At 35.8% G+C, this 19053-nt stretch overlaps 1 protein-coding gene across 3 annotated transcripts in view; it reads left to right on the forward strand.

Annotated features, from left to right (window-relative positions):
- The window catches only part of LOC123538773 (uncharacterized), a 63333-nt gene that overhangs the window by 31209 nt on the left and 13071 nt on the right, over nt 1-19053 (forward strand). For all 3 annotated transcript variants that reach the window (XM_045323140.2, XM_053529388.1, XM_053529389.1), the window contains 16 exons: nt 1732-1845; nt 2231-2515; nt 3031-3109; nt 4362-4568; nt 5125-5263; nt 5956-6155; nt 9147-9299; nt 9659-9770; nt 10378-10557; nt 10999-11137; nt 12440-12590; nt 13163-13305; nt 14218-14349; nt 15054-15215; nt 17712-17892; nt 18406-18872. In XM_045323140.2, the coding sequence (XP_045179075.2) occupies nt 1732-1845; nt 2231-2515; nt 3031-3109; nt 4362-4568; nt 5125-5263; nt 5956-6155; nt 9147-9299; nt 9659-9770; nt 10378-10557; nt 10999-11137; nt 12440-12590; nt 13163-13305; nt 14218-14349; nt 15054-15215; nt 17712-17892; nt 18406-18872 (2844 nt within the window). The remainder of the gene's footprint in view (nt 1-1731; nt 1846-2230; nt 2516-3030; nt 3110-4361; nt 4569-5124; nt 5264-5955; nt 6156-9146; nt 9300-9658; nt 9771-10377; nt 10558-10998; nt 11138-12439; nt 12591-13162; nt 13306-14217; nt 14350-15053; nt 15216-17711; nt 17893-18405; nt 18873-19053) is intronic.

Genomic DNA, 19053 nt, shown 5'->3' on the forward strand with positions numbered 1-19053 from the left:
GTGGCGAAACTGCTGTGATAATGTAAATTCCTTACCCCACCAACTTTTGTATGCAAATGCTGATCATTTGGACAGAAAAAAACAGAAAAAAGATAAGTGACATGCATCAATAAGTATTTACCCTTACCAAAATAATGTAGATTGATGTTATCAAATAAATTAGTATGCTTTTCTTCATCCACTTTTCAATGAAATAAATCAATTTTTGTAGCATGTGATTTGGTAAACATTTGAAGAAAATGGCGTAACTGCATCAAGGGGAAACAACTTTAATGCAACTAAATATAAGTGTTATGATTTATTATAGACGATGTGTGCGTAGTATGTATTTATTTTGATTAAAATCCATCTGAGAACAATCTAGGACTGGAATTATATAAGCATTTATACACTTTTACGTCCGTAAAAAGTAGCGCAACAAAAAATTTTGGATTGATTTTTTCCAATGGGGCGAGCGCAATTAGCCAAATACGTTCTGAAAATATACGAGCGGCAAATCCGATGAGCATTAAAGCCTTTATAAAACATGATAGAATGGTGTTTTGCTTAAGAGTATTCAAATAACAGTGAGAGCTATTAATTCTTCTCATTCGGACGCTGTTGAGGCATTAGCTTGGTAATTATTTCATGTATTACAAAATGTAATGCAACGAACTTCAAATAAGGCTTTTCAATTATCCAAGTTAGAAAGCTCCAGGATTAATTCAAAATGAAAAAGAATATATTTTTACACTGCATGCAAGGTGCAGCTCAGAAATCACTAAGATGTAAGCTTCACAAATGAACATTGAAAATAGTAAATGGCAAATTTTCATTGTTCAGAATATCGGTAATCTGAACTATTCTATGCTATTAAGATAAAAGTTACTTGGAAATCAAGTTCTTGCTTCCAAAAAAAAACCAAAATGTACAAATCCTTCCTGCATGAAGTGTACTTCAGACTTTTACCTAAAAAAATTCGAAGTATAAACACCAAAAGAAAATGAACAAGTCCCTCCCGCGTATATGAAGTTTACTTCAGACTTTAACTTATAAAAAAAAAACTGAGTATAAATGCCAAAAGAAATTGTACAAGTCTTTCCCGCGTATATGAAGTGTACTGCACAAATTTCAAAGTATCTGCGGTGTACATGCAGTGTACTATTTTCTTGTACAAGTCCCTCCTGCGTACATGCAGTGTACTCCTTAAATTTTCAGAGTCTGTGCTGCGTACTTGAAGTGTACTAGTGACCTCCTGTGTACATGCTGTGTACTCGTCAAAATAGTGCGTGGCATGTACGCGGCATGCGGTGTATGTAAAATGTACTCCTCTGGCGTACTACTGTGTTCGCGGCATATACACAGCAAATACGCAGCATGTACGCCACAGAGGCTTGCTTCTGTAAGGGCCTGCCTTCAGTATATAGCTCCTTCTTGTGAGAAATCTAACCAGCTAGCTTATGGAAGGTCAAGATTGTAAACAGGTGACTGCTTGTGTTTGAACTATTGTTCTTAAAGGCTTGCAAGTTTCTATGATTAGATTGTGTCAGTGTCACTTAAAACGTATATGTAATGACTAAAAAATGAAAATGAATAACTCTTTATTGTAATGTTATTCTGATTCTCACTAGTGATAACTTCTTACTCTGTATGACCTTTACATTTGAATGGGAATAACATGTTGTGTACTTACAGTTCATACTTCTTGTTTCAAGGGAAATTGCTGCTTTTAACTGTTACTTCTTATTTCAGGGGGAATAACTCTTGAGATCAAGAATGTTGGATTGGACACTATAGGACAATTTAAATGTTATGCAGAAAACGCCAGTGGTGCTGCAGTTAAAATGGTCAATTTCGAATTAGCAGGTATATACCACATCTAGTGATAGTATATTTATAAAGGAATGATATTTTTAAAAAATCCTCAATCATTTAATATGAAAAATCTTTTTCATGTCTCACAAGGTAGCAAGTGAAGTAATTTTAAAACTTTTGAAGAATGTTGCATTAAGGTAGCGTACCCAGAATGAAAATCTATAAATTGCTTATTCTGTAGATCTATGCAATTTGATATTCTCCAGTTTTTATGGAAAGCCATGCTGCAGTTGAGCTATATTTCCTTGTGAAGAATGCTGACTTGCCTAATGGGAATGCATAATATAATTAAAATAGTTGAGTGTCATTAGGGGTCCACTTCCTTAAAATATAAGTCCTTGCCAGTCAAACAGTAAATCATTTTATTTATAAACAGAGCCACCGACTGTCCTTGAAACCATCAAGGATGTTAGTATATTGAAAGGAGACTCAGCAACATTGTCATGTAGAGTCGATGGATTCCCAAGTCCGACTGTCAAATGGATGAAAGATTGGCGTCCGCTGGCTGACTGTACCCGCACTAAAATGGTTAACGTACCACCGGAGGCGTTCAACCTAGAGATAGTGCAGCTTATTGAGGAAGATGATGGACTGTATGCCTGTACTGTAGAGAACATCGCTGGTAAAGTGACAGTTACTGGACGTCTAAAGGTGGAAATAGGTAAGTTCATCTAATATTGTTAGGACCAGAAGTTCAATGGTTATTTGCATACAATATTTCAAGGTGAAAGAATTAAAAGAAAAATGTTCTGATTTCCTACTGTTGGTAAATTATTAATACTGACAGTTTCAATAGTATTTGGAGGAAGCCATCATACTGGCTTGTAGAATATTGTTTGTTCTACCCAGGTAGCACGCCTGTGCCTGTAGTAATGCTATAAGCGGTACCTTGGGATTTCCTCCACTGATAAAGCTGCAAGTGAAATAACTTGCAATTTCAGACCATGAATACGGAAAACATCTCTAGAAATATAAACAAAATGAAGCATGAAATTTTGACAATGCAAATATGGCTGTTATTTATAAAGAAAAATATTACAAAAATACTAAAGCTGAACTGCATGTAGTATTGCCTATTAGTATCACATTATCCATGCAGTTTTGAACATTTATTATTGCTCAAGTACTCTGACAGAAAGATCCATATTGTATTGTTGTTTATTTTCCTATTTATAGATACTTTCCCAGAATCTGAGATCAGCATCAAATCTACACCAATAGAAGAACACTACCACGTTCTGGAAGAGATTGGAAGGTATGTGGTATTTTGTTTAAAAAAAAATGTCATATTTTATCTAAAATAGTAATACTTTAAATTTGAAAACACTAGAGGTTTAACAGAGGGCCTCAGCCTGAGGTAGAGATTGAAGGGAAGAACCTCAGCTTCAACTTGAGCTTTAAGGTAGTTCTGCACGTTTGGATCGAAAAATGTTCTACAATGTAGAATTTGATTAAACTCTAATTTTTCAAAAATTCAGAATATACATAGAAAATTCAGCAAATAAAAAAGACAGGGTCGTGTGCTTGATTTTTTGCTAGACTGATTTGAAAATGTGGACCTCGCGCAATATTTCACAATGGGAGTCTATGGGAAAATCATATCTTTCATAACATTTTATCGAATAGATTTTTTTCTACAATGTAGATTTTGATGAAACTTCTCACAGTTGTATGTAATTACATGGCCTATAATTTGGTGTAATAAAATGTATAGGTCCGTGTGCTTATTTTTGAGATATTTGACCATGATTAAAAGGAACCGGACATTTCACGTTAATTTTAAGACATTATTTTGAATTTTTTTAACATCCCATATGTTTTAATATCATATTTTGACTTTAGAAATATAGAAACAGTGCCCTTGTAATAAATTTACTCACAGGTTTCGATTAATTCATGAAGTGATTTTCATTTCCGTACGCCGAATCCTGGCTTTATTCTACGTTTTCCTGATAAATGACGTTACGCCATCACTTCCGGTTTTTCAAACGTGCAGAACTACCTTAAGAGAGGACATCAGCCTCAATTGAATATTAAAGGGAAGGGCCTCAGCCTTAGCTTAGGGTTTAACAACTGGTTTCAGTCTCAGCTAGAGGTTAAATGCATCCAAAGAGCAAGTGGTTTGACAGAGGGAAGGGTTCGCTTTCTTTAGAGAAAGTTTTTTGGGATGTTCACAGACAGTAGGATATACCCTGATGTTTAGGGGAAGTGCTGAGTTGGAGTGAAAACTATTGGTTAGCAGTTTTAGTGAAATTTTGAAAACCTTTATTTACACAGAGTTATGATAATAAAAAGCATAGAAAATAGTTAAGGAGTAACAACTGGCATTTAATGTTAAGCTTATCTACATATGGAATGATTAGGTTAATACCAAGTCAGTTTTGATAAATTTAACTTTTAACAGATCTGGAGAGAAATTTTCGTTAAGAAATCATGTGAACAAAATGCTTTAAGGGTTACAGGTGTGATGATGTTAATCAGTTTATTGTTTTGTTTTATTATCACAGGGGCAGGTATGGAGTTGTACGCAGGGTGGTTGAGATATCAACTGGTAGAACGTTTGCCGCTAACTTCATGTCAATGAGGAACAAGGCACAGAAAAACTTTTTCATGAATGAATATGAGGTGCTTCGCTCTGTCAGCAAGATGGGTGGGGTACTGAAATTGTATGATGCTTTCGAAACCGAGAGGAGCTTGATCTTTGTCACTGAAATGTATCCTCTTTTATGTAGAATTATTTTGATATTTGTACAAAATTACTGAAGTAAAATAAACTGTGCAATAGAGACTATGGAATAACTGACATTTTCTCACATGTTTAATGCAGATACATCAAACAAACTGTGGTATTAATTTTTCAGTAACGTTAATCTTATATTTTTTAGGCTGTTACTTCATACCACTACAATGTGGAAAACAAACTGAATTATTTTCAGCAGATATTTACTAAATGTTTTCCTCAGATTTTTAAAAATAGTTTGTTTTAAGAATGCTGTTTTTAATGAAACCAAAACCAGTTTTTTTTCTTGTATAATTGTGGCCATTAGAGTTTGTTTAATGCATATTATTCATTGTTAAGTTGTAACTAGACTGCACATACGTCATAGCAGGCTTCTTTTCTCACATACCCTTATTGCGATGAATTCCATCAGAAATGACGTTATAGAACTTGCATCACAATCGATATAAAATAAATAAGTATAAACTAAACTTCAAAGCAAAACAAAATATTTCAGTCTAAACATGTATTTTATCCATAACCATAAAAAGTCTTTCTGAGCCCGAGTTACTGGAGAAAATTATCAGTGATGGGACCTGGACAGAAGCTAAAGTAGCGGCTACCATCAGAAGACTGTTGGCTATACTTCAAGAACTTGCTCAGCTCAGTACTCTACATCTAGATATCAAGGTACAGTGATTTACCTTCCTTTAACCATTATCCTGCTAAATTTCTAAAATGAACTGTTCCATCATTCAATTTGGGCAAAACCATTTTTTATTTCACAGGGATGTTCACTGAAAAATTACTGACTGAATAGCAAACAGTGCAGACCATGATCAGACTGCATGGATGTGCAGGCTGATCTTGGTCTGTACTGGTCGCAAAGGCAGAAACACTTGCTGCCAACAGGCCAAGGGTTAAGTTTTGAATTTCAGATTAATTTTCAATATTTATAACACAAATGCATTTCCTTTGATGAATGCAATAATGTGTTTGATGTTTCCCATTCTTCAATGAATTACTGTGACCTTGTCTGTATTGTATATATTAAGGACAGTGTGCATGTTTTCTTGAGCTTTTCTACCTTCATCATGAAGTCATGTCATAATTGTGCTATTTTCAGCCATGGGTTGTGAGGAAATGCTGCTGTCAAAGGAAATATTTAATTACATTTACTTTCATCTACAATTTATCAGTTCTAGTGATGATACATAATTCAGCAATTTTCATTTGAAACAAAATAAGGCATTTTGTCAGTATTCTCGTTTAACCCAAGCTATGTTATCAAGACAGAAATTAAGCAAGTATTTTGTAAAAATATGAATTCTGGAGTTGTTTCTTTTTTGTTTTGCTGAAGACTTCATTGTTTTCTGTTACAGCCTAGCAACATAAGAATGAGTGGTACCGACATGGATGACATTAAGCTGATTGGTTTTGGACTGTCTCGCACACTTCAAGCAGAGGAAGACATCACACACAACTATGGTAGTGTAGGGTATGCCTCACCTGAACAAGTCACCAATGAAATATTAACACGCAACACTGACATGTGGTCTGTCGGAGTTCTTGCCTACCTACTGTAAGTTTTTAGCCCACCATCATCAGATGGTGGGCTATTCAAATCACTCTGCGTCCGTGGTCCGTCGTCCTTCCGTCCGTCATTCCGTCCGTCCGTCCTTCCGTTAACAATTTCTCGTTATCGCATCTTCTCAGGAACTACCAGGGGGATTTTGACCAAACTTTGTCAGAATGATGTATTGGTACCCTAGTTGTGTCCCGCTGAAAATCAGACTGGTTCAACAATTTTTGAATGAGTTATAGCCCTTTGTTTATTTCTATAATTTACATAGATTTACATAGGGAAAAACTTTGAAAATCTTCTTGTCCAAAACCACAGAGCCTAGGGCTTTGATATTTGGTATGAAGCATCATCTAGTGGTCCTCTACCAAGATGATTCAAAGTATTTCCCTTGGGTCTAATATGGCCCGGGGGTCACATGGTTTATATGGACTTATATAGGGAAAAACTTTGAAAAACCTCTTGTTCAAAACCACAGGACCTAGGGCTTTGATATTTTGTATGTGACATCATTTAGTGGTTTTCTACTAAGATTTTTCAAATTATCCCCCTAGGGTCAAATATGGCCCCGCCCCGGGGGTCACATGGTTTACATAGACTTATATAGGGAAAACTTTGAAAATCTTCTTGTCCAAACCACAAAGACTAGGGCTTTGGCATTTGTAATGTAGCATCATCTAGTGGTTCTCTACCAAGTTTGTTCAAATTATCCCCCTAGGGTCAAATATGGCCCCGCCCTGGGGGTCACATGGTTCATATAGACTTGTAAAGGGAAAAGCTTTTAAAATCTTCTTGTCAATAACCTACAACATTCAGATTTGGACCACATGTATGGTTTTGAGTGGCAAGATGAACCTTGACATGAGTTGACCTTGATTTTGACCTAGTGACCTACTTTCACATTTCTGTAGCTACAGCCTTCAAATTTGGACCACATGCATAGTTTTGTGCACTGAAAAAACCTTTGACCTTGACATTGACCTAGTGACATACTTTCACATTTTTGAAGGTACAGGCTTCAAATTTGGACCACATGCATAGTTTCGTGTTCTGAAATGAAATTTGACCTTGATTTTGACCTAGTGACCTACTTTCACATTTCTCAAGCTACAGCCGTCAAATTTGGACCTTAGGCATAGTTTTGTGTACCGAAACAAACCTTGACCTTTACACTGACCTAGTGACCTACTTTCACATTTTTGAAGGTACAGGCTTCAAAATTGGACCACATGCATAGTTCTGTGTTCCGAAATAAAATTTGACCTTGATTTTGACCTAGTGACCTACTTTCACATTCCTCGAGCTACAGCCTTCAAATTTGGACAACTTGCTTAGTTTTGTGTACCGAAATGAACTTTGCCCTTAAGATTGACCTTGTGACCTACTTTCACATTTCTGTAGCTACAGGCTTCAAATTTAGATCGCATGCATAGGATTGTGTACCGAAACAAACTTTGACCTTGACATTGACCTAGTGACCTACTTTCACATTTTTGAAGGTACAGGCTTTAAATTTGGACCACATGCATAGATTTGTGTTCTGAAGTGTAATTTGACCTTGATTATGGCCTAGTGACCAACTTTCACATTTCTCAAGCTACAGCCTTCAAATTTGGACCACTTGCATAGTTTTGTGTACCGAAATAAACTTTGACCTTAAGATTGACCTAGTGACCTACTTTCAAATTTCTCAAACTACAGCCTGCAGACTTGATGCACATGCATAGTTTTGTGTACAAAGAACTTTGTCCTTGAAATTGATCTAGTGACCTACTTTCACATTTCTCAAGCTACAGCTTTCGAATTTGGACCACATGCACAGTGATGTGTACGGAAATGAAATTTGACCTTGAGCTATTCATTAAGACTTGAAATTTGGAACACTCAAAAATGGCACATTGGTGGGCGCCAAGATCACTCTGTGATCTCTTGTTGAAAGAAGGGATCTAGAATACAGTACTTTCCCATTCCCTTTAAAAGTTACCTCCCTCCTTCTTATATCAGCAGTGACTATGGTCTTGCATCTGTTTTTCCAATTCTTTTTTGCTATAATCCAATACAGTAATCATAGAAAAATATAACAGACCGAGTCCTGTCCGTCAGTTGTTATAAGGAGCTTTCCATAGTTTGCCGTATATGATCGTTTTTCTGAAAATAGCTAGCGTCACAGGGTTTAGTAGCCCGTCACGGAAAATTCAATTTGTCACGGATATTCGGTGTATGTCATGGATGTATGTCGTCACGGACATAACGGAATTCAAGATTGTCACGGCTTTTAGGTGATCCCGACCATTTAGACCATTTAAAACTGTATGAGAAGGACTTATTTAATAATGTGTGGTACATCTTTGTTGAAAAAATATTTTAATAATAAGAAATTTGGTAATTTTGCAATCAATCAGTTGAACCTGTAATAAGCAGCTGTCATGGTATAGGACTTGATTTTTCAAATGGGTAAGAAGTGTGAGGTGGCAGGGTAGCTCAGTTGGTAGAGCATTGGAACAGTGTTCCGAGGCCCCGGGTTTGAGTCCTTGTCTGGTTGCACATTTATCTTACCCTGTGACATTTGGTGCCCAACGTCAGACCATGACGGTATTACACTGGTTAGTTCCCTAAACCTGTAATTGATTGATTTAAAAAGTACCCTCTGAAATTTGAGGACGATTTTTAATAAGGATGGTGTAACATGTCATGGTATAGGACTTGAATATTAAAACAGGATGGAAATGTGTATGCAGCTGGTTAGCTCAGTCGGTAGAGCATAGGAATGGTATTCGAGTCCTGGTCTGGCTGCACATTTTTTCTCACCCTGTGTCACAGCCTCACATGTAACAGACAGAAAAAAATGAGCTTTTAAAATGAGTTGCTCATGTCCAATTTATAACAAAAAGATTTTTTTATGTTTGAAAAATGTGGCTGCTTATGACAGGTAGTTACTGGTAATTGTCAGTGATAGTCAGATCTAACTGTTTAACTGTTTGCATTTGACAGACTGTCAGGAAATGGACCATTTACAGGGAGCAGTGAGATAGAGATCCTGAAATACATGTCTGAATGCAGCTGGACTTTCGAGGGACGTGGTTTCGAAAAATTCTCCAAGGAAGGATTAGACTTCATCAGCAAACTACTCGTTAAAGATCCAAGGTTTGTATCGATAATAAGCTGTTTCATTTGTAACAACATGTGTTAACTGGTAGTTACAAAATATAACATTTATACATTGAGGGGTGACAGCTTACATTTAGACCTCTTACACTCTTGCCCCCAGACATATTATTAAATAATTGACAATTTGTTCTTGTACCTACTGATTTTACTTCTGACTACATTTTATATCTTTCTCTAAGTACTTGATGACTGACACTGGTTGTAGCTACATATTGTTCTATTTGTACTTGTAACTATGGTGTTACATGATGTGCCAGTTTTATTTTGTAACTATGTGACGTTGTCATTATCTATATTGTAACTACATTACGTGATATTTCACTATGGTGTTGCAGCAAGCGAATGACAGTTGAGGAATGTCTCAGTCATCCTTGGATGTCAACCCAGAGTGAGACTAAAATCAACACAGAACAACTTAAACAGTTCTACAATGCCGAGAAACTTCAGGTAGCAAATGTCACATTGAACTTTTCGATGCTTTGGGTTTCCTTTTATTGAGTTTGATGCCAGTTTCAATAAATAACTTAAGATGTGTTGTCTGGAGACAATGATCATAGAGAAAATATTTCTTTCCTGAGATTTGACCTACAGCCTGCTGATTGGGAGACATGTGTTTCACATATTTTCGTGTGTATTGTGTGCACAACTTAGAACACATTGTTTTCTTGACTTGGTGTCAATGGTATAAAATACAAAACTGTTCTAATCCAGACCCCACATGACTTAAGTAAGTTCTTGTTTCACTGCAATGGTTTTACATGTAAGTATTCTGTCAGCATTAACAGGGTCCCCAGTAATCATACAACATGTATACAGTCAAACTTGTTTCACTTGAACTTGGATAATTCAAACACCACTCTTCACTCGAACTCATCGTCAGGTCCTGGCAAAATCCCTGTATAATGTATATTGTTCAATGTCTCGAACTACAGATATCTGGAACAAATTTTGCCAGTCCCGTTGAGTTCAAGAGAATAAAGTTCAACAGTACTCATAAAAATTTGATATAGTTTTAAAATATTGATTCATACGTGCCCTTAATTCATAATTTCAGAGACAGACAGAGAAGGTATTTACAACAGTGCAGCTCCAGAGTTTCGCCAAAATCATACATGGAGCAAAGGCCTTGTACCAACCAGCAGTGGATGTAGAGTCAGGGGAGATAATCTTCCCCGACTGTGATGAGTATGGAGATTACCTTGATGAAGATGCTTGGTATGAATGGCAGCTTCAGGTGAGTTCTCTCCCTTTGTAGCTATCTTATGAAGAAACCCCAACTTAAGTCTGATTTCATTGCTGGTAATATTTTTATTCTCATGACTGCAACAAAAAGATGTACGGAAATTTCTTTTACACCTTCTTATAGAATTAAGATATATTATACTCACCAGCAATCTTCAGATTTTATCTTCATAAGGCAATTTTGCAGCCCATGCACTTTAAAACCCTTTAACAACACATGGAAACAGGTAAAACTTGGAGTAATGATTAGTTTATAAAATGTTAGTGGCTCAACCCATGTTTTGTTTTGAGTTCACTTAGGAGGTCAGAACTACTGTTAACAATTAAAAATCATTACTTGTCTGGAATCAGACCTTACATTTTTCTCTAGCTATTTGTCAACAAAACTAAAGTAAGGTCACAAACATAAAACAAAAACCCATATTTTTTACAGTACCTTGATGACCCTGACAGTCAGATTTTCCCTATACAAGACAAGAAATTCACTGTGAGAGAATGTCGCCATGCTGGAGCACCAAAATACTCTACACCAAAACAGAAAGAAAGATCAGACAAAGACATATTGGATACTGGTAAGTTTGAATTTTCAAAAGGGTGATGCTTCAATCCCTGACAGTGTTTACAGCTGCATAATCGCCTCATCTGACACCAGTTTGTGATATGACATTAGTACTGGATTTTCTCTTAACAGCAGTACCAGATTTCCTCACATAGTGCTTGTTATGACACCTGTACTGGATTTCCACTTATGACAACAGCACCAGATTTCCTCATAATGGTACATGTTCTGACACCATTTATGTCATTAGTACCAGATTTCCTCTCATGGTACTGCTTATGACATCAGTACAAGTTATGTCATGAGTACCAGACTTCCTCTCATTGTATTTGTTATGACACAAGTACTAGTAATGTCAATATTCACCAGATTTCCTCTCATGGTACTGCTTATGACACCTGTACCAGTAATATCATTAAAACCAGATTTTGTCTCATGGTAGTGGTTATGACACCAGTACCTGTTATGACATTAGTACTAGATTTCTTCCTATGACACTAATACCAGTTTTGACACCAGTACCAAATTTCCTCATATGTTACTGATTTTTAGACTAGAGCCATTATGACACTAGTTACAGATTTCCTCTTATGGTGCTGAGTATGAGACCAGTGTGAGTTATGACATTAGTACTGGATTTCGTCTTATGACACCAGTAACAGATTTCCTCTGTATTATACAAGTTGTGGATTTTCTTTAGAATCAACTTGTGAATAACTAAGATAAGCTTCAGTTTTATTTTGCAACTGAGCACATTCGACACATTATTATTACATAACTAAACCTCCCAATACATTTTCTACATGTATATTACTTAAAAAAAGGCTTCTATTAGACTTTCAGTCATCATCATAAACTCACAGAAATATACTGTAAAATCATTTAATTTCGTGGGCATGAAATTTCATGGTTTTGTTCAAAATGGCAATTTAGTGGGGATATGAATTCGTAGATTTCAACTTCTGAACATAAAATGAATGGGAATTTTACTTGTTTGTTGGGATTATATTTCTTGGATTGACTCAACCACGAAATCCAAGAAAATTAGTCTCCCACAAATATTAATGATTTCACAGTATTGCAGCTAACAGAAGAAATATCATGATACTGTAAAGTGACACGCATTTTCTAGAGCTTCATGAATATCAAACAGTATCTCCAAAAAAGAATGTGTGAATTCTTAACAACAGGAAGTATGGGTGTTGTCTATCAAATTGTCAAATTGTAAAATAAAGTGACACAAAAGATACCCAGTCTCGGGTAATATAACTGAAACTGACATTGTGACCCGAGTTACTCTGTATTATACATTTAGGTACTGGAGTTCTTTTCCGAGACAAAATCCAGCCAACAACATTCCTGGTTGGAGAAGACGTTACTTTTACGGCCAAGGTGGTGTCAGAGACTGGGGAAATACCTGTGGTCACATGGTACAGAGATGAACAGCTTCTTTCAGATGATTACAGGTAAAATATTGAGGTTAAATGTCATGTTGTTTAACTTATTCTTCAAATTCAGTAACATATGAAAGTTTTCAATTTATCCATGAATATTCAAAGACAACAGTTTTAATTTGTATTATTAATATTCTTCTTAATACCACATATCAGCTATACTTATTCAAGTTATCAGAGGTTGAAAAAAATCACATAGGTATTTTGCTGGGATCAGATGTGAAGTTTAAGCAATAGGAGTTATTTGTATGATCAGTGTTTGAGGAAATGAAGTTAAACTGAGCCATGCCATGAGAAAACCAACATAGTGCATTTGCGACCAGCATGGATCCAGACCAGCCTGCGCATCTGTGCAGTCTAGTCAGGATCCATGCTGTTCACTTTCAAAGCCTATGGCAACTAGAGAAACCAGGGATACGCAGGCTGGTCTGGATCCATGCTGGTAGCAAATGCACTATGTTGGTTTTCTCATGGTGCGGCTCAACTGTATTTGGAGAAATAGGATCTGTCTTTGCTCATCACAGGTTTTATTCGTAGAGTTTTAACTTTCAAAGTACTTTGATATTTTATTTTTTACATTTCAGAGCTGATGCATCCTTTAACCCAGAGACAGGGCTTGCCAAACTGAAGATTGTGAAGAGCAAAGATTATGATGCAGCAGTCTACAAGTGTGTGGCGAGAATTAAAGAAGGACGTGTTTCTTGTGAAGCAAGGTTGCTCCTTGGAGGTATGATAGTGTGTCAAACTGCAGGGATATATACATGAACTTTTAAATTGACAAATCTACAGCTTTATCATATAAAATGCTATTTCAAAGGAAAACTATGGGACTGTTAGAAAGTTTTTCTCATATACAAACATATGAGCCGCGCCATGAGAAAACCAACATAGTGGCTTTGCGACCAGCATGGATCCAGACCAGCCTGCGCATCTGCGCAGTCTGGTCAGGCTCCATGCTGTTCGCTTTTAAAGCCTATTGGAATTGAAGAAACTGTTAGCGAACAGCATGGATCCTGACCAGACTGCGCTGCGCAGGCTGGTCTGGATCCATGCTGGTCACACACCCACTATGTTGGTTTTCTCATGGCACGGCTCATATAGTTACAATCGTTTTTGCTTATTTGAAATGTCTAGTAATTTTATGTGCTTTATTTGCAAATTCACACACAAAATACATTGTGCGTGATTTGGAGCTAAACGTTTTAAAGTCTCTGTCAAGTATGGTAACCTTTTCTATCAGAGCAGAGAGCTTGCAAAGTAGTCATTCAAATGCATGAAATTCCTCCTTTTTCTGTAAAACCTTACTTTCTTATTTCTGCCAGTTCTGCCTAGTTTGTCTGAACCTAGTTTGTCTGAACCTAGTAATTAATGATTTACCATAAAAATAAGTTAGAAGTGATTATTAATTAACCCATATTTTGTAATGTGAAATGTTGTTAGAATATATTTCATGTACTGTAAAATCTTTGTTTGTGGGGTGTGGGGGGGTGCAAACTTTGTGGATATTATGGTTGAGATGTCCCAGCAAACAGGAAACAAGTAGAGATCCCACTAATCATCAGTAATTGTATGTTCGAAAGGTGATCAGGAAATTTCGTGCCAACAAAATTAAATGATTACACAGTATTAATGATTGCAGATGTAGCAAGCAAGCCTGGACGCCCACTGGTGACCCAGACATCTGGTACAGAGGCTTTCTTGACATGGGCTGGACCTGTATCTGATGGCAATGCGTATCTCCTTGGTTACAGAGTGGACTATAGGAAAGAAGGTAAGTAGTTTAAAGTCATTTCTTCTAGACTAATTAAAGACTTTTCATTGAGTGTTAATGACACAAAACGGTGTGAAATTGCGCAAGACTTGGACATTCATTATTCATTATTTTTTGTCATTCAGGTGATGTTTTAACAGGATAGCAAATGTGTGTTAACAGAGATATTTCCATGCTTACATGCTCTTAACACACCTGTTTTACATATCATCATTCCATGGCAAAGCTTAAATATTATTTGAACTTTTATGGATAATTCAAAAGGAAGTGACATCAGCATGATTAAACAATGCTGACATTCCCGCATGTTTCATGTGCATTTAATGATGTTAATGGACAGTATATTCATTAATTAGCTTTTTTACATGTTTTATGATAGATAAATGTTAACGCATGTTTATTTCATGTTATAACATCTGCAGAATCCCTAGTGGTACATTGGTACCCTTGTCTTACTAGGCTCAGGCACCAACCATTCCTCAGAATTTTGTAGACAATATAAGATGAAAATGCATATGTTATTCCTTTTTATGCTTAATGGTACATATCAATCCTTATTGAATTATGAGTATCAGAGCCTAAGGAAAAAAAAGATTTTCTCTTTTCATTCATCCTGAGTGTACTGTTAAATTCTACACATGACAGATATTCTAAGAAATTAGTAATTATGCACTTATAACTGTGATTTTATACATTGCTTGCAGGTGAAAAGAAATGGGTACAGGGTCCATATGTAACAGAGGAATATGCCTTACTGACTGGACTGGAACCTGATTCTAAATATGTGTTTAGAGTGTCTGTTCACAACAAATATGGAGCCAGTCCATTTAGTTGGTCGTCATTGGAAACAAAGACACTTGGCAAAGGTAATACATAATTACAACAATTTCCCTTTTCTGTTTTATTTGCGGTTTGATTATGTAAGAAATCAGATGTTTTGTCATATAATTCTGCAGACACATTTGAGCCATGACTTGCTGTGGATAATTTTATAAAAACTTGTTTGTTCCAAGTTTATACAGCTAATCAGAGCTCGACCTTAAATTTGAAGAACGCTTGCCTATAGGAAAAAATCAACTTTAACTTAAACAGATGCCCAGATATATATTTTACACCTTGTTGTATGAGGTTTAACAGTAATGACATCAAAAGAAAGATAAAAAAATTGAACAAGATGTTTAAAATATATTAAGGTAGTTCTGCAGGTTTGGATCGAATTTTTTTCTACAATGTAGAATTTGATTAAACTCTGATTTTTCAAAACTTCAGAATATACATAGAAAATTCAGCAAATAAAAATTATAGGGTCGTGTGCTTAATTTTTTGCTAGACTGATTTGAAAAATTTGGACCACATGCAATATTTCACAATGGAAGTCTATGGGAAAGCCGTAACTTTCATAACATTTTCGCGAATAGAATTTTTTCTACAATGTAGATTTTGATGAAACCTCTCACAGTTGTAAATAAACACGTGGCCTATAATTTGGTGAAATAAAATGTATAGGTCCGTGTGCTTATTTTTGAGATATTTGACCATGGTTAAAGTGAACCGGATATTTCATGCTAATTTTAAGACATTATTTTGAACTTTTAACGTGTCATATCTTTTAATATCATATTTTGACTTTAGAAATATAGAAACAGTGCCATTGTTATAAATTTACTCACAGTTTTTGAATAATTCATAAAATTATTTTCATTCCCGTACACCGAATCCAGGCTTTATTCTGCGTTTTCCGGATAAATGACGTAACGCCATCACTTCCGGTTTATCAAACGTGCAGAACTACCTTAAATAGAATAAAATATTGTTTTAAACAAATGGAACATTTAACAGCCAGAAATAAAAGGATTAGAGACATAAATAAGGAACAAACATAAATTTTGGCATGCTTGACTAGTAATTATGTCTCCCACCACACAGTGGTGTGGGAGACATATTGACTCCTCTGTGTGTGTGTGTGTGTGTGTGTGTGCGTGCGTGCGTGTGTGTCTGTCAGTCTGTCTGTCACAAATCTTGTCCGCACTCTAAGTCAAATATTTCTCATCCAATCTTCACCAAACTTGAACAAAATGTGTTTGACCATAAGACCTCGGCCAGGTTTGATAACTAGCCAAATCGGTTCAGGCACTTTTGAGTTATGGCCCTTGAATTGCCGAAAATCGGCCTTTTTACTCTTGTCCGTGCTCTAAGTTGAACATTTCTGATCCGATCTTCACAAAACTTGAACAAAATGTGTTTGACCATAAGTCGTTGGCCAAGAACGATAACTAGCCAAATCGGTTTAGGCACTTTAGAATTATGGCCCTTGAATTACCGAAAATCGGCCTTTTTACTCTTGTCCACGCTCTAAGTCAAACATTTCTCATCCGATCTTCACCAAACTTGAACCAAATGTTTTTGACCATAACCCCTCGGCCAAGTTCATTAACTAGCCATATTGCCCGAGGCACTTCAGATTTATGGCCCTTGAATTACCCAAAATCAGCCTTTTTACTCTTCAAAGGTGTATTTGTAGTGAGTAAACAGTATACAAAGACTGACTTGCTATTCAGATGATTAGGCAGTTGTGGGAGACATGTGTTTTTCTCAAAAGCAGCTCTAGTTTTGTGTGATTTTTGCCTTCCCAGATGAGACATTTATCCTGTTTTCTCATATTCTCAGGGGCCTAAGGGGTTGTTTTTATTCCCAGTAACAGAATAACCGTTTCATAAACAGCACTTGGGTGTTATTTTGTAGGAAATTCACTTGTCTTTCAGATGGAGTCATAAAATGTTACAGAAATTATCCCATTTAATTATTTTGTTACTGTATTTGATACCACCCTCACCCGCAGAAATGGACCAAGAGTTTCTCGTATTCCCGTGGATTTAGATTTGACTTTTCATCACAAATAAGTTGTAGAATTTAAAACATTAAAATTACCATTGTGTAATATAAAGATATATTCTGTAGTACATACATCAAGAAATATGACAATTAATTGCATAATCAATAATTTATGGCAAATTTGCTAACACCACCAGAAAAAAATAAGGATTTTTTTTTAAAAAATGAGTAAAATGTTGATAGTTTCGTCAATATGCGTTCAAATCACTTGAAATGTTCAGTGTGTCAGTTTTGTACCATTCCTGTCTAGAAAATAACAAACTTTAAATTATTTGACAACTTTAAGGCTAAAAACGAGAATATGAGAAACCCTGAGAATACGAGAAACAGGGATACCTGTCCTTGGCAGTCTGACAGTCTTTAATGTTTAGCCCTGAGTTAAAAACAAGCTCGTTAGTTTCTTTATAATTGCTCTTTATCAGCCAGAAAGATAGCTTTTTATGGAAACTTGTTTTAACTATATTTGACAGATGCACCAAAAGTGTCAGTGGCTGCAGACCTTCAACCATTGATGCAGTTTTCAACATTTGACAAGCAGCAGTTGATTCTGCCAGCGGAAAGCAGACGTCCCTCACTCACTGTAGCTGAAGAGCCAAAAATAAATGAAAGTGATCCAAACGAGAACTTCACATTTGCTGATACCATTTCTAAGTATGCTGAAATATTTAAAGAATTTTATAATAGAATAAATAATATGCTATAAGAAAATATGTATATATTTCAATACCTTTCATAGAAATGTAGTAAACAATCAAAGAAGATTTTATTTCTACATGAAATAAGTGCTAGTAAGACTCCAGTAAACAGATGAATCAAGCTGGGTGATTTTTCAACACTTGTCCTTGTTTTATGCTTTTCAGTTGCAAGAATTCTATCCAGTAAGCTCAATATATTTCTCTGTCTGAAAAGAATGTTTCAGGCTTTTTAAATTACTGGTAGACTTTCAGGCTTCTCGATTTTGACGGAATCTTCACTTGTCAATTCTAAGCTTATGAATATGGTCATTTAAACAGTTATTAGAACATATGAAAATTTATTCCCAATAAATCAGATGTTGTTATACTAATATTTTATATAATTGTAATAAAACTTGGATGTAGTTTTTAAACCAGTGCCTCACCTGCATTTATATAAATTTACGTTTTACAAAACATCTATTTACAGGGGCAGTTTTGGAGAATACAAACTCTGCACTAACAAATCAACCAACCAGCAATGTGTTACAAAGATTGTGGCTTATAATAAAGACAAACATGCAGACATTACTGCCGAGTTTGAGCTGCTTCACACGTTACGCCAGTCCAACCTAGTTACAGTACTTGACAGTTACATAAGTGGTGAACAATTCTATGTGATTTATGAATTCCTCTCGGGAATTAACATCGTGCAATACCTCTGTCTACATAAGACGTACAAGGAAGAAACAGTGACAAGACTGGTGCGGCAGGTGCTTGACGCTCTTCAATACCTAGAACATTTCGGAATCGTACACCTAAATCTTCAACCAAGCAGCATGGTCATGGCAACAAGGAGAAGACCTCACGTGAAGTTACGTGATTTCACGCTCGCACAAAAGGTCGAAAATGATAAAGGAATTAAAGTTCCGCTAGCTGGCTATCCTGATTATACACGTATGTCATAAAATTTTACAAGAGATTTTAACATGTTCTAGAGTAGGATTATCTTGTAATTGTTAGATGTCAGAAACATCAGTATTTGGAATGCTGTCTTATAAATAGTGTTTAAATGGATTAACAGTGTTTAAATGGACATGATAAAGTATGAAATATACTGTGAATTTAGTTAGTTTTG

The sequence above is a fragment of the Mercenaria mercenaria genome, chromosome 18 (genome assembly GCF_021730395.1).
Source record: "Mercenaria mercenaria strain notata chromosome 18, MADL_Memer_1, whole genome shotgun sequence".
In the NCBI taxonomy this organism is placed as follows: domain Eukaryota; kingdom Metazoa; phylum Mollusca; class Bivalvia; order Venerida; family Veneridae; genus Mercenaria; species Mercenaria mercenaria.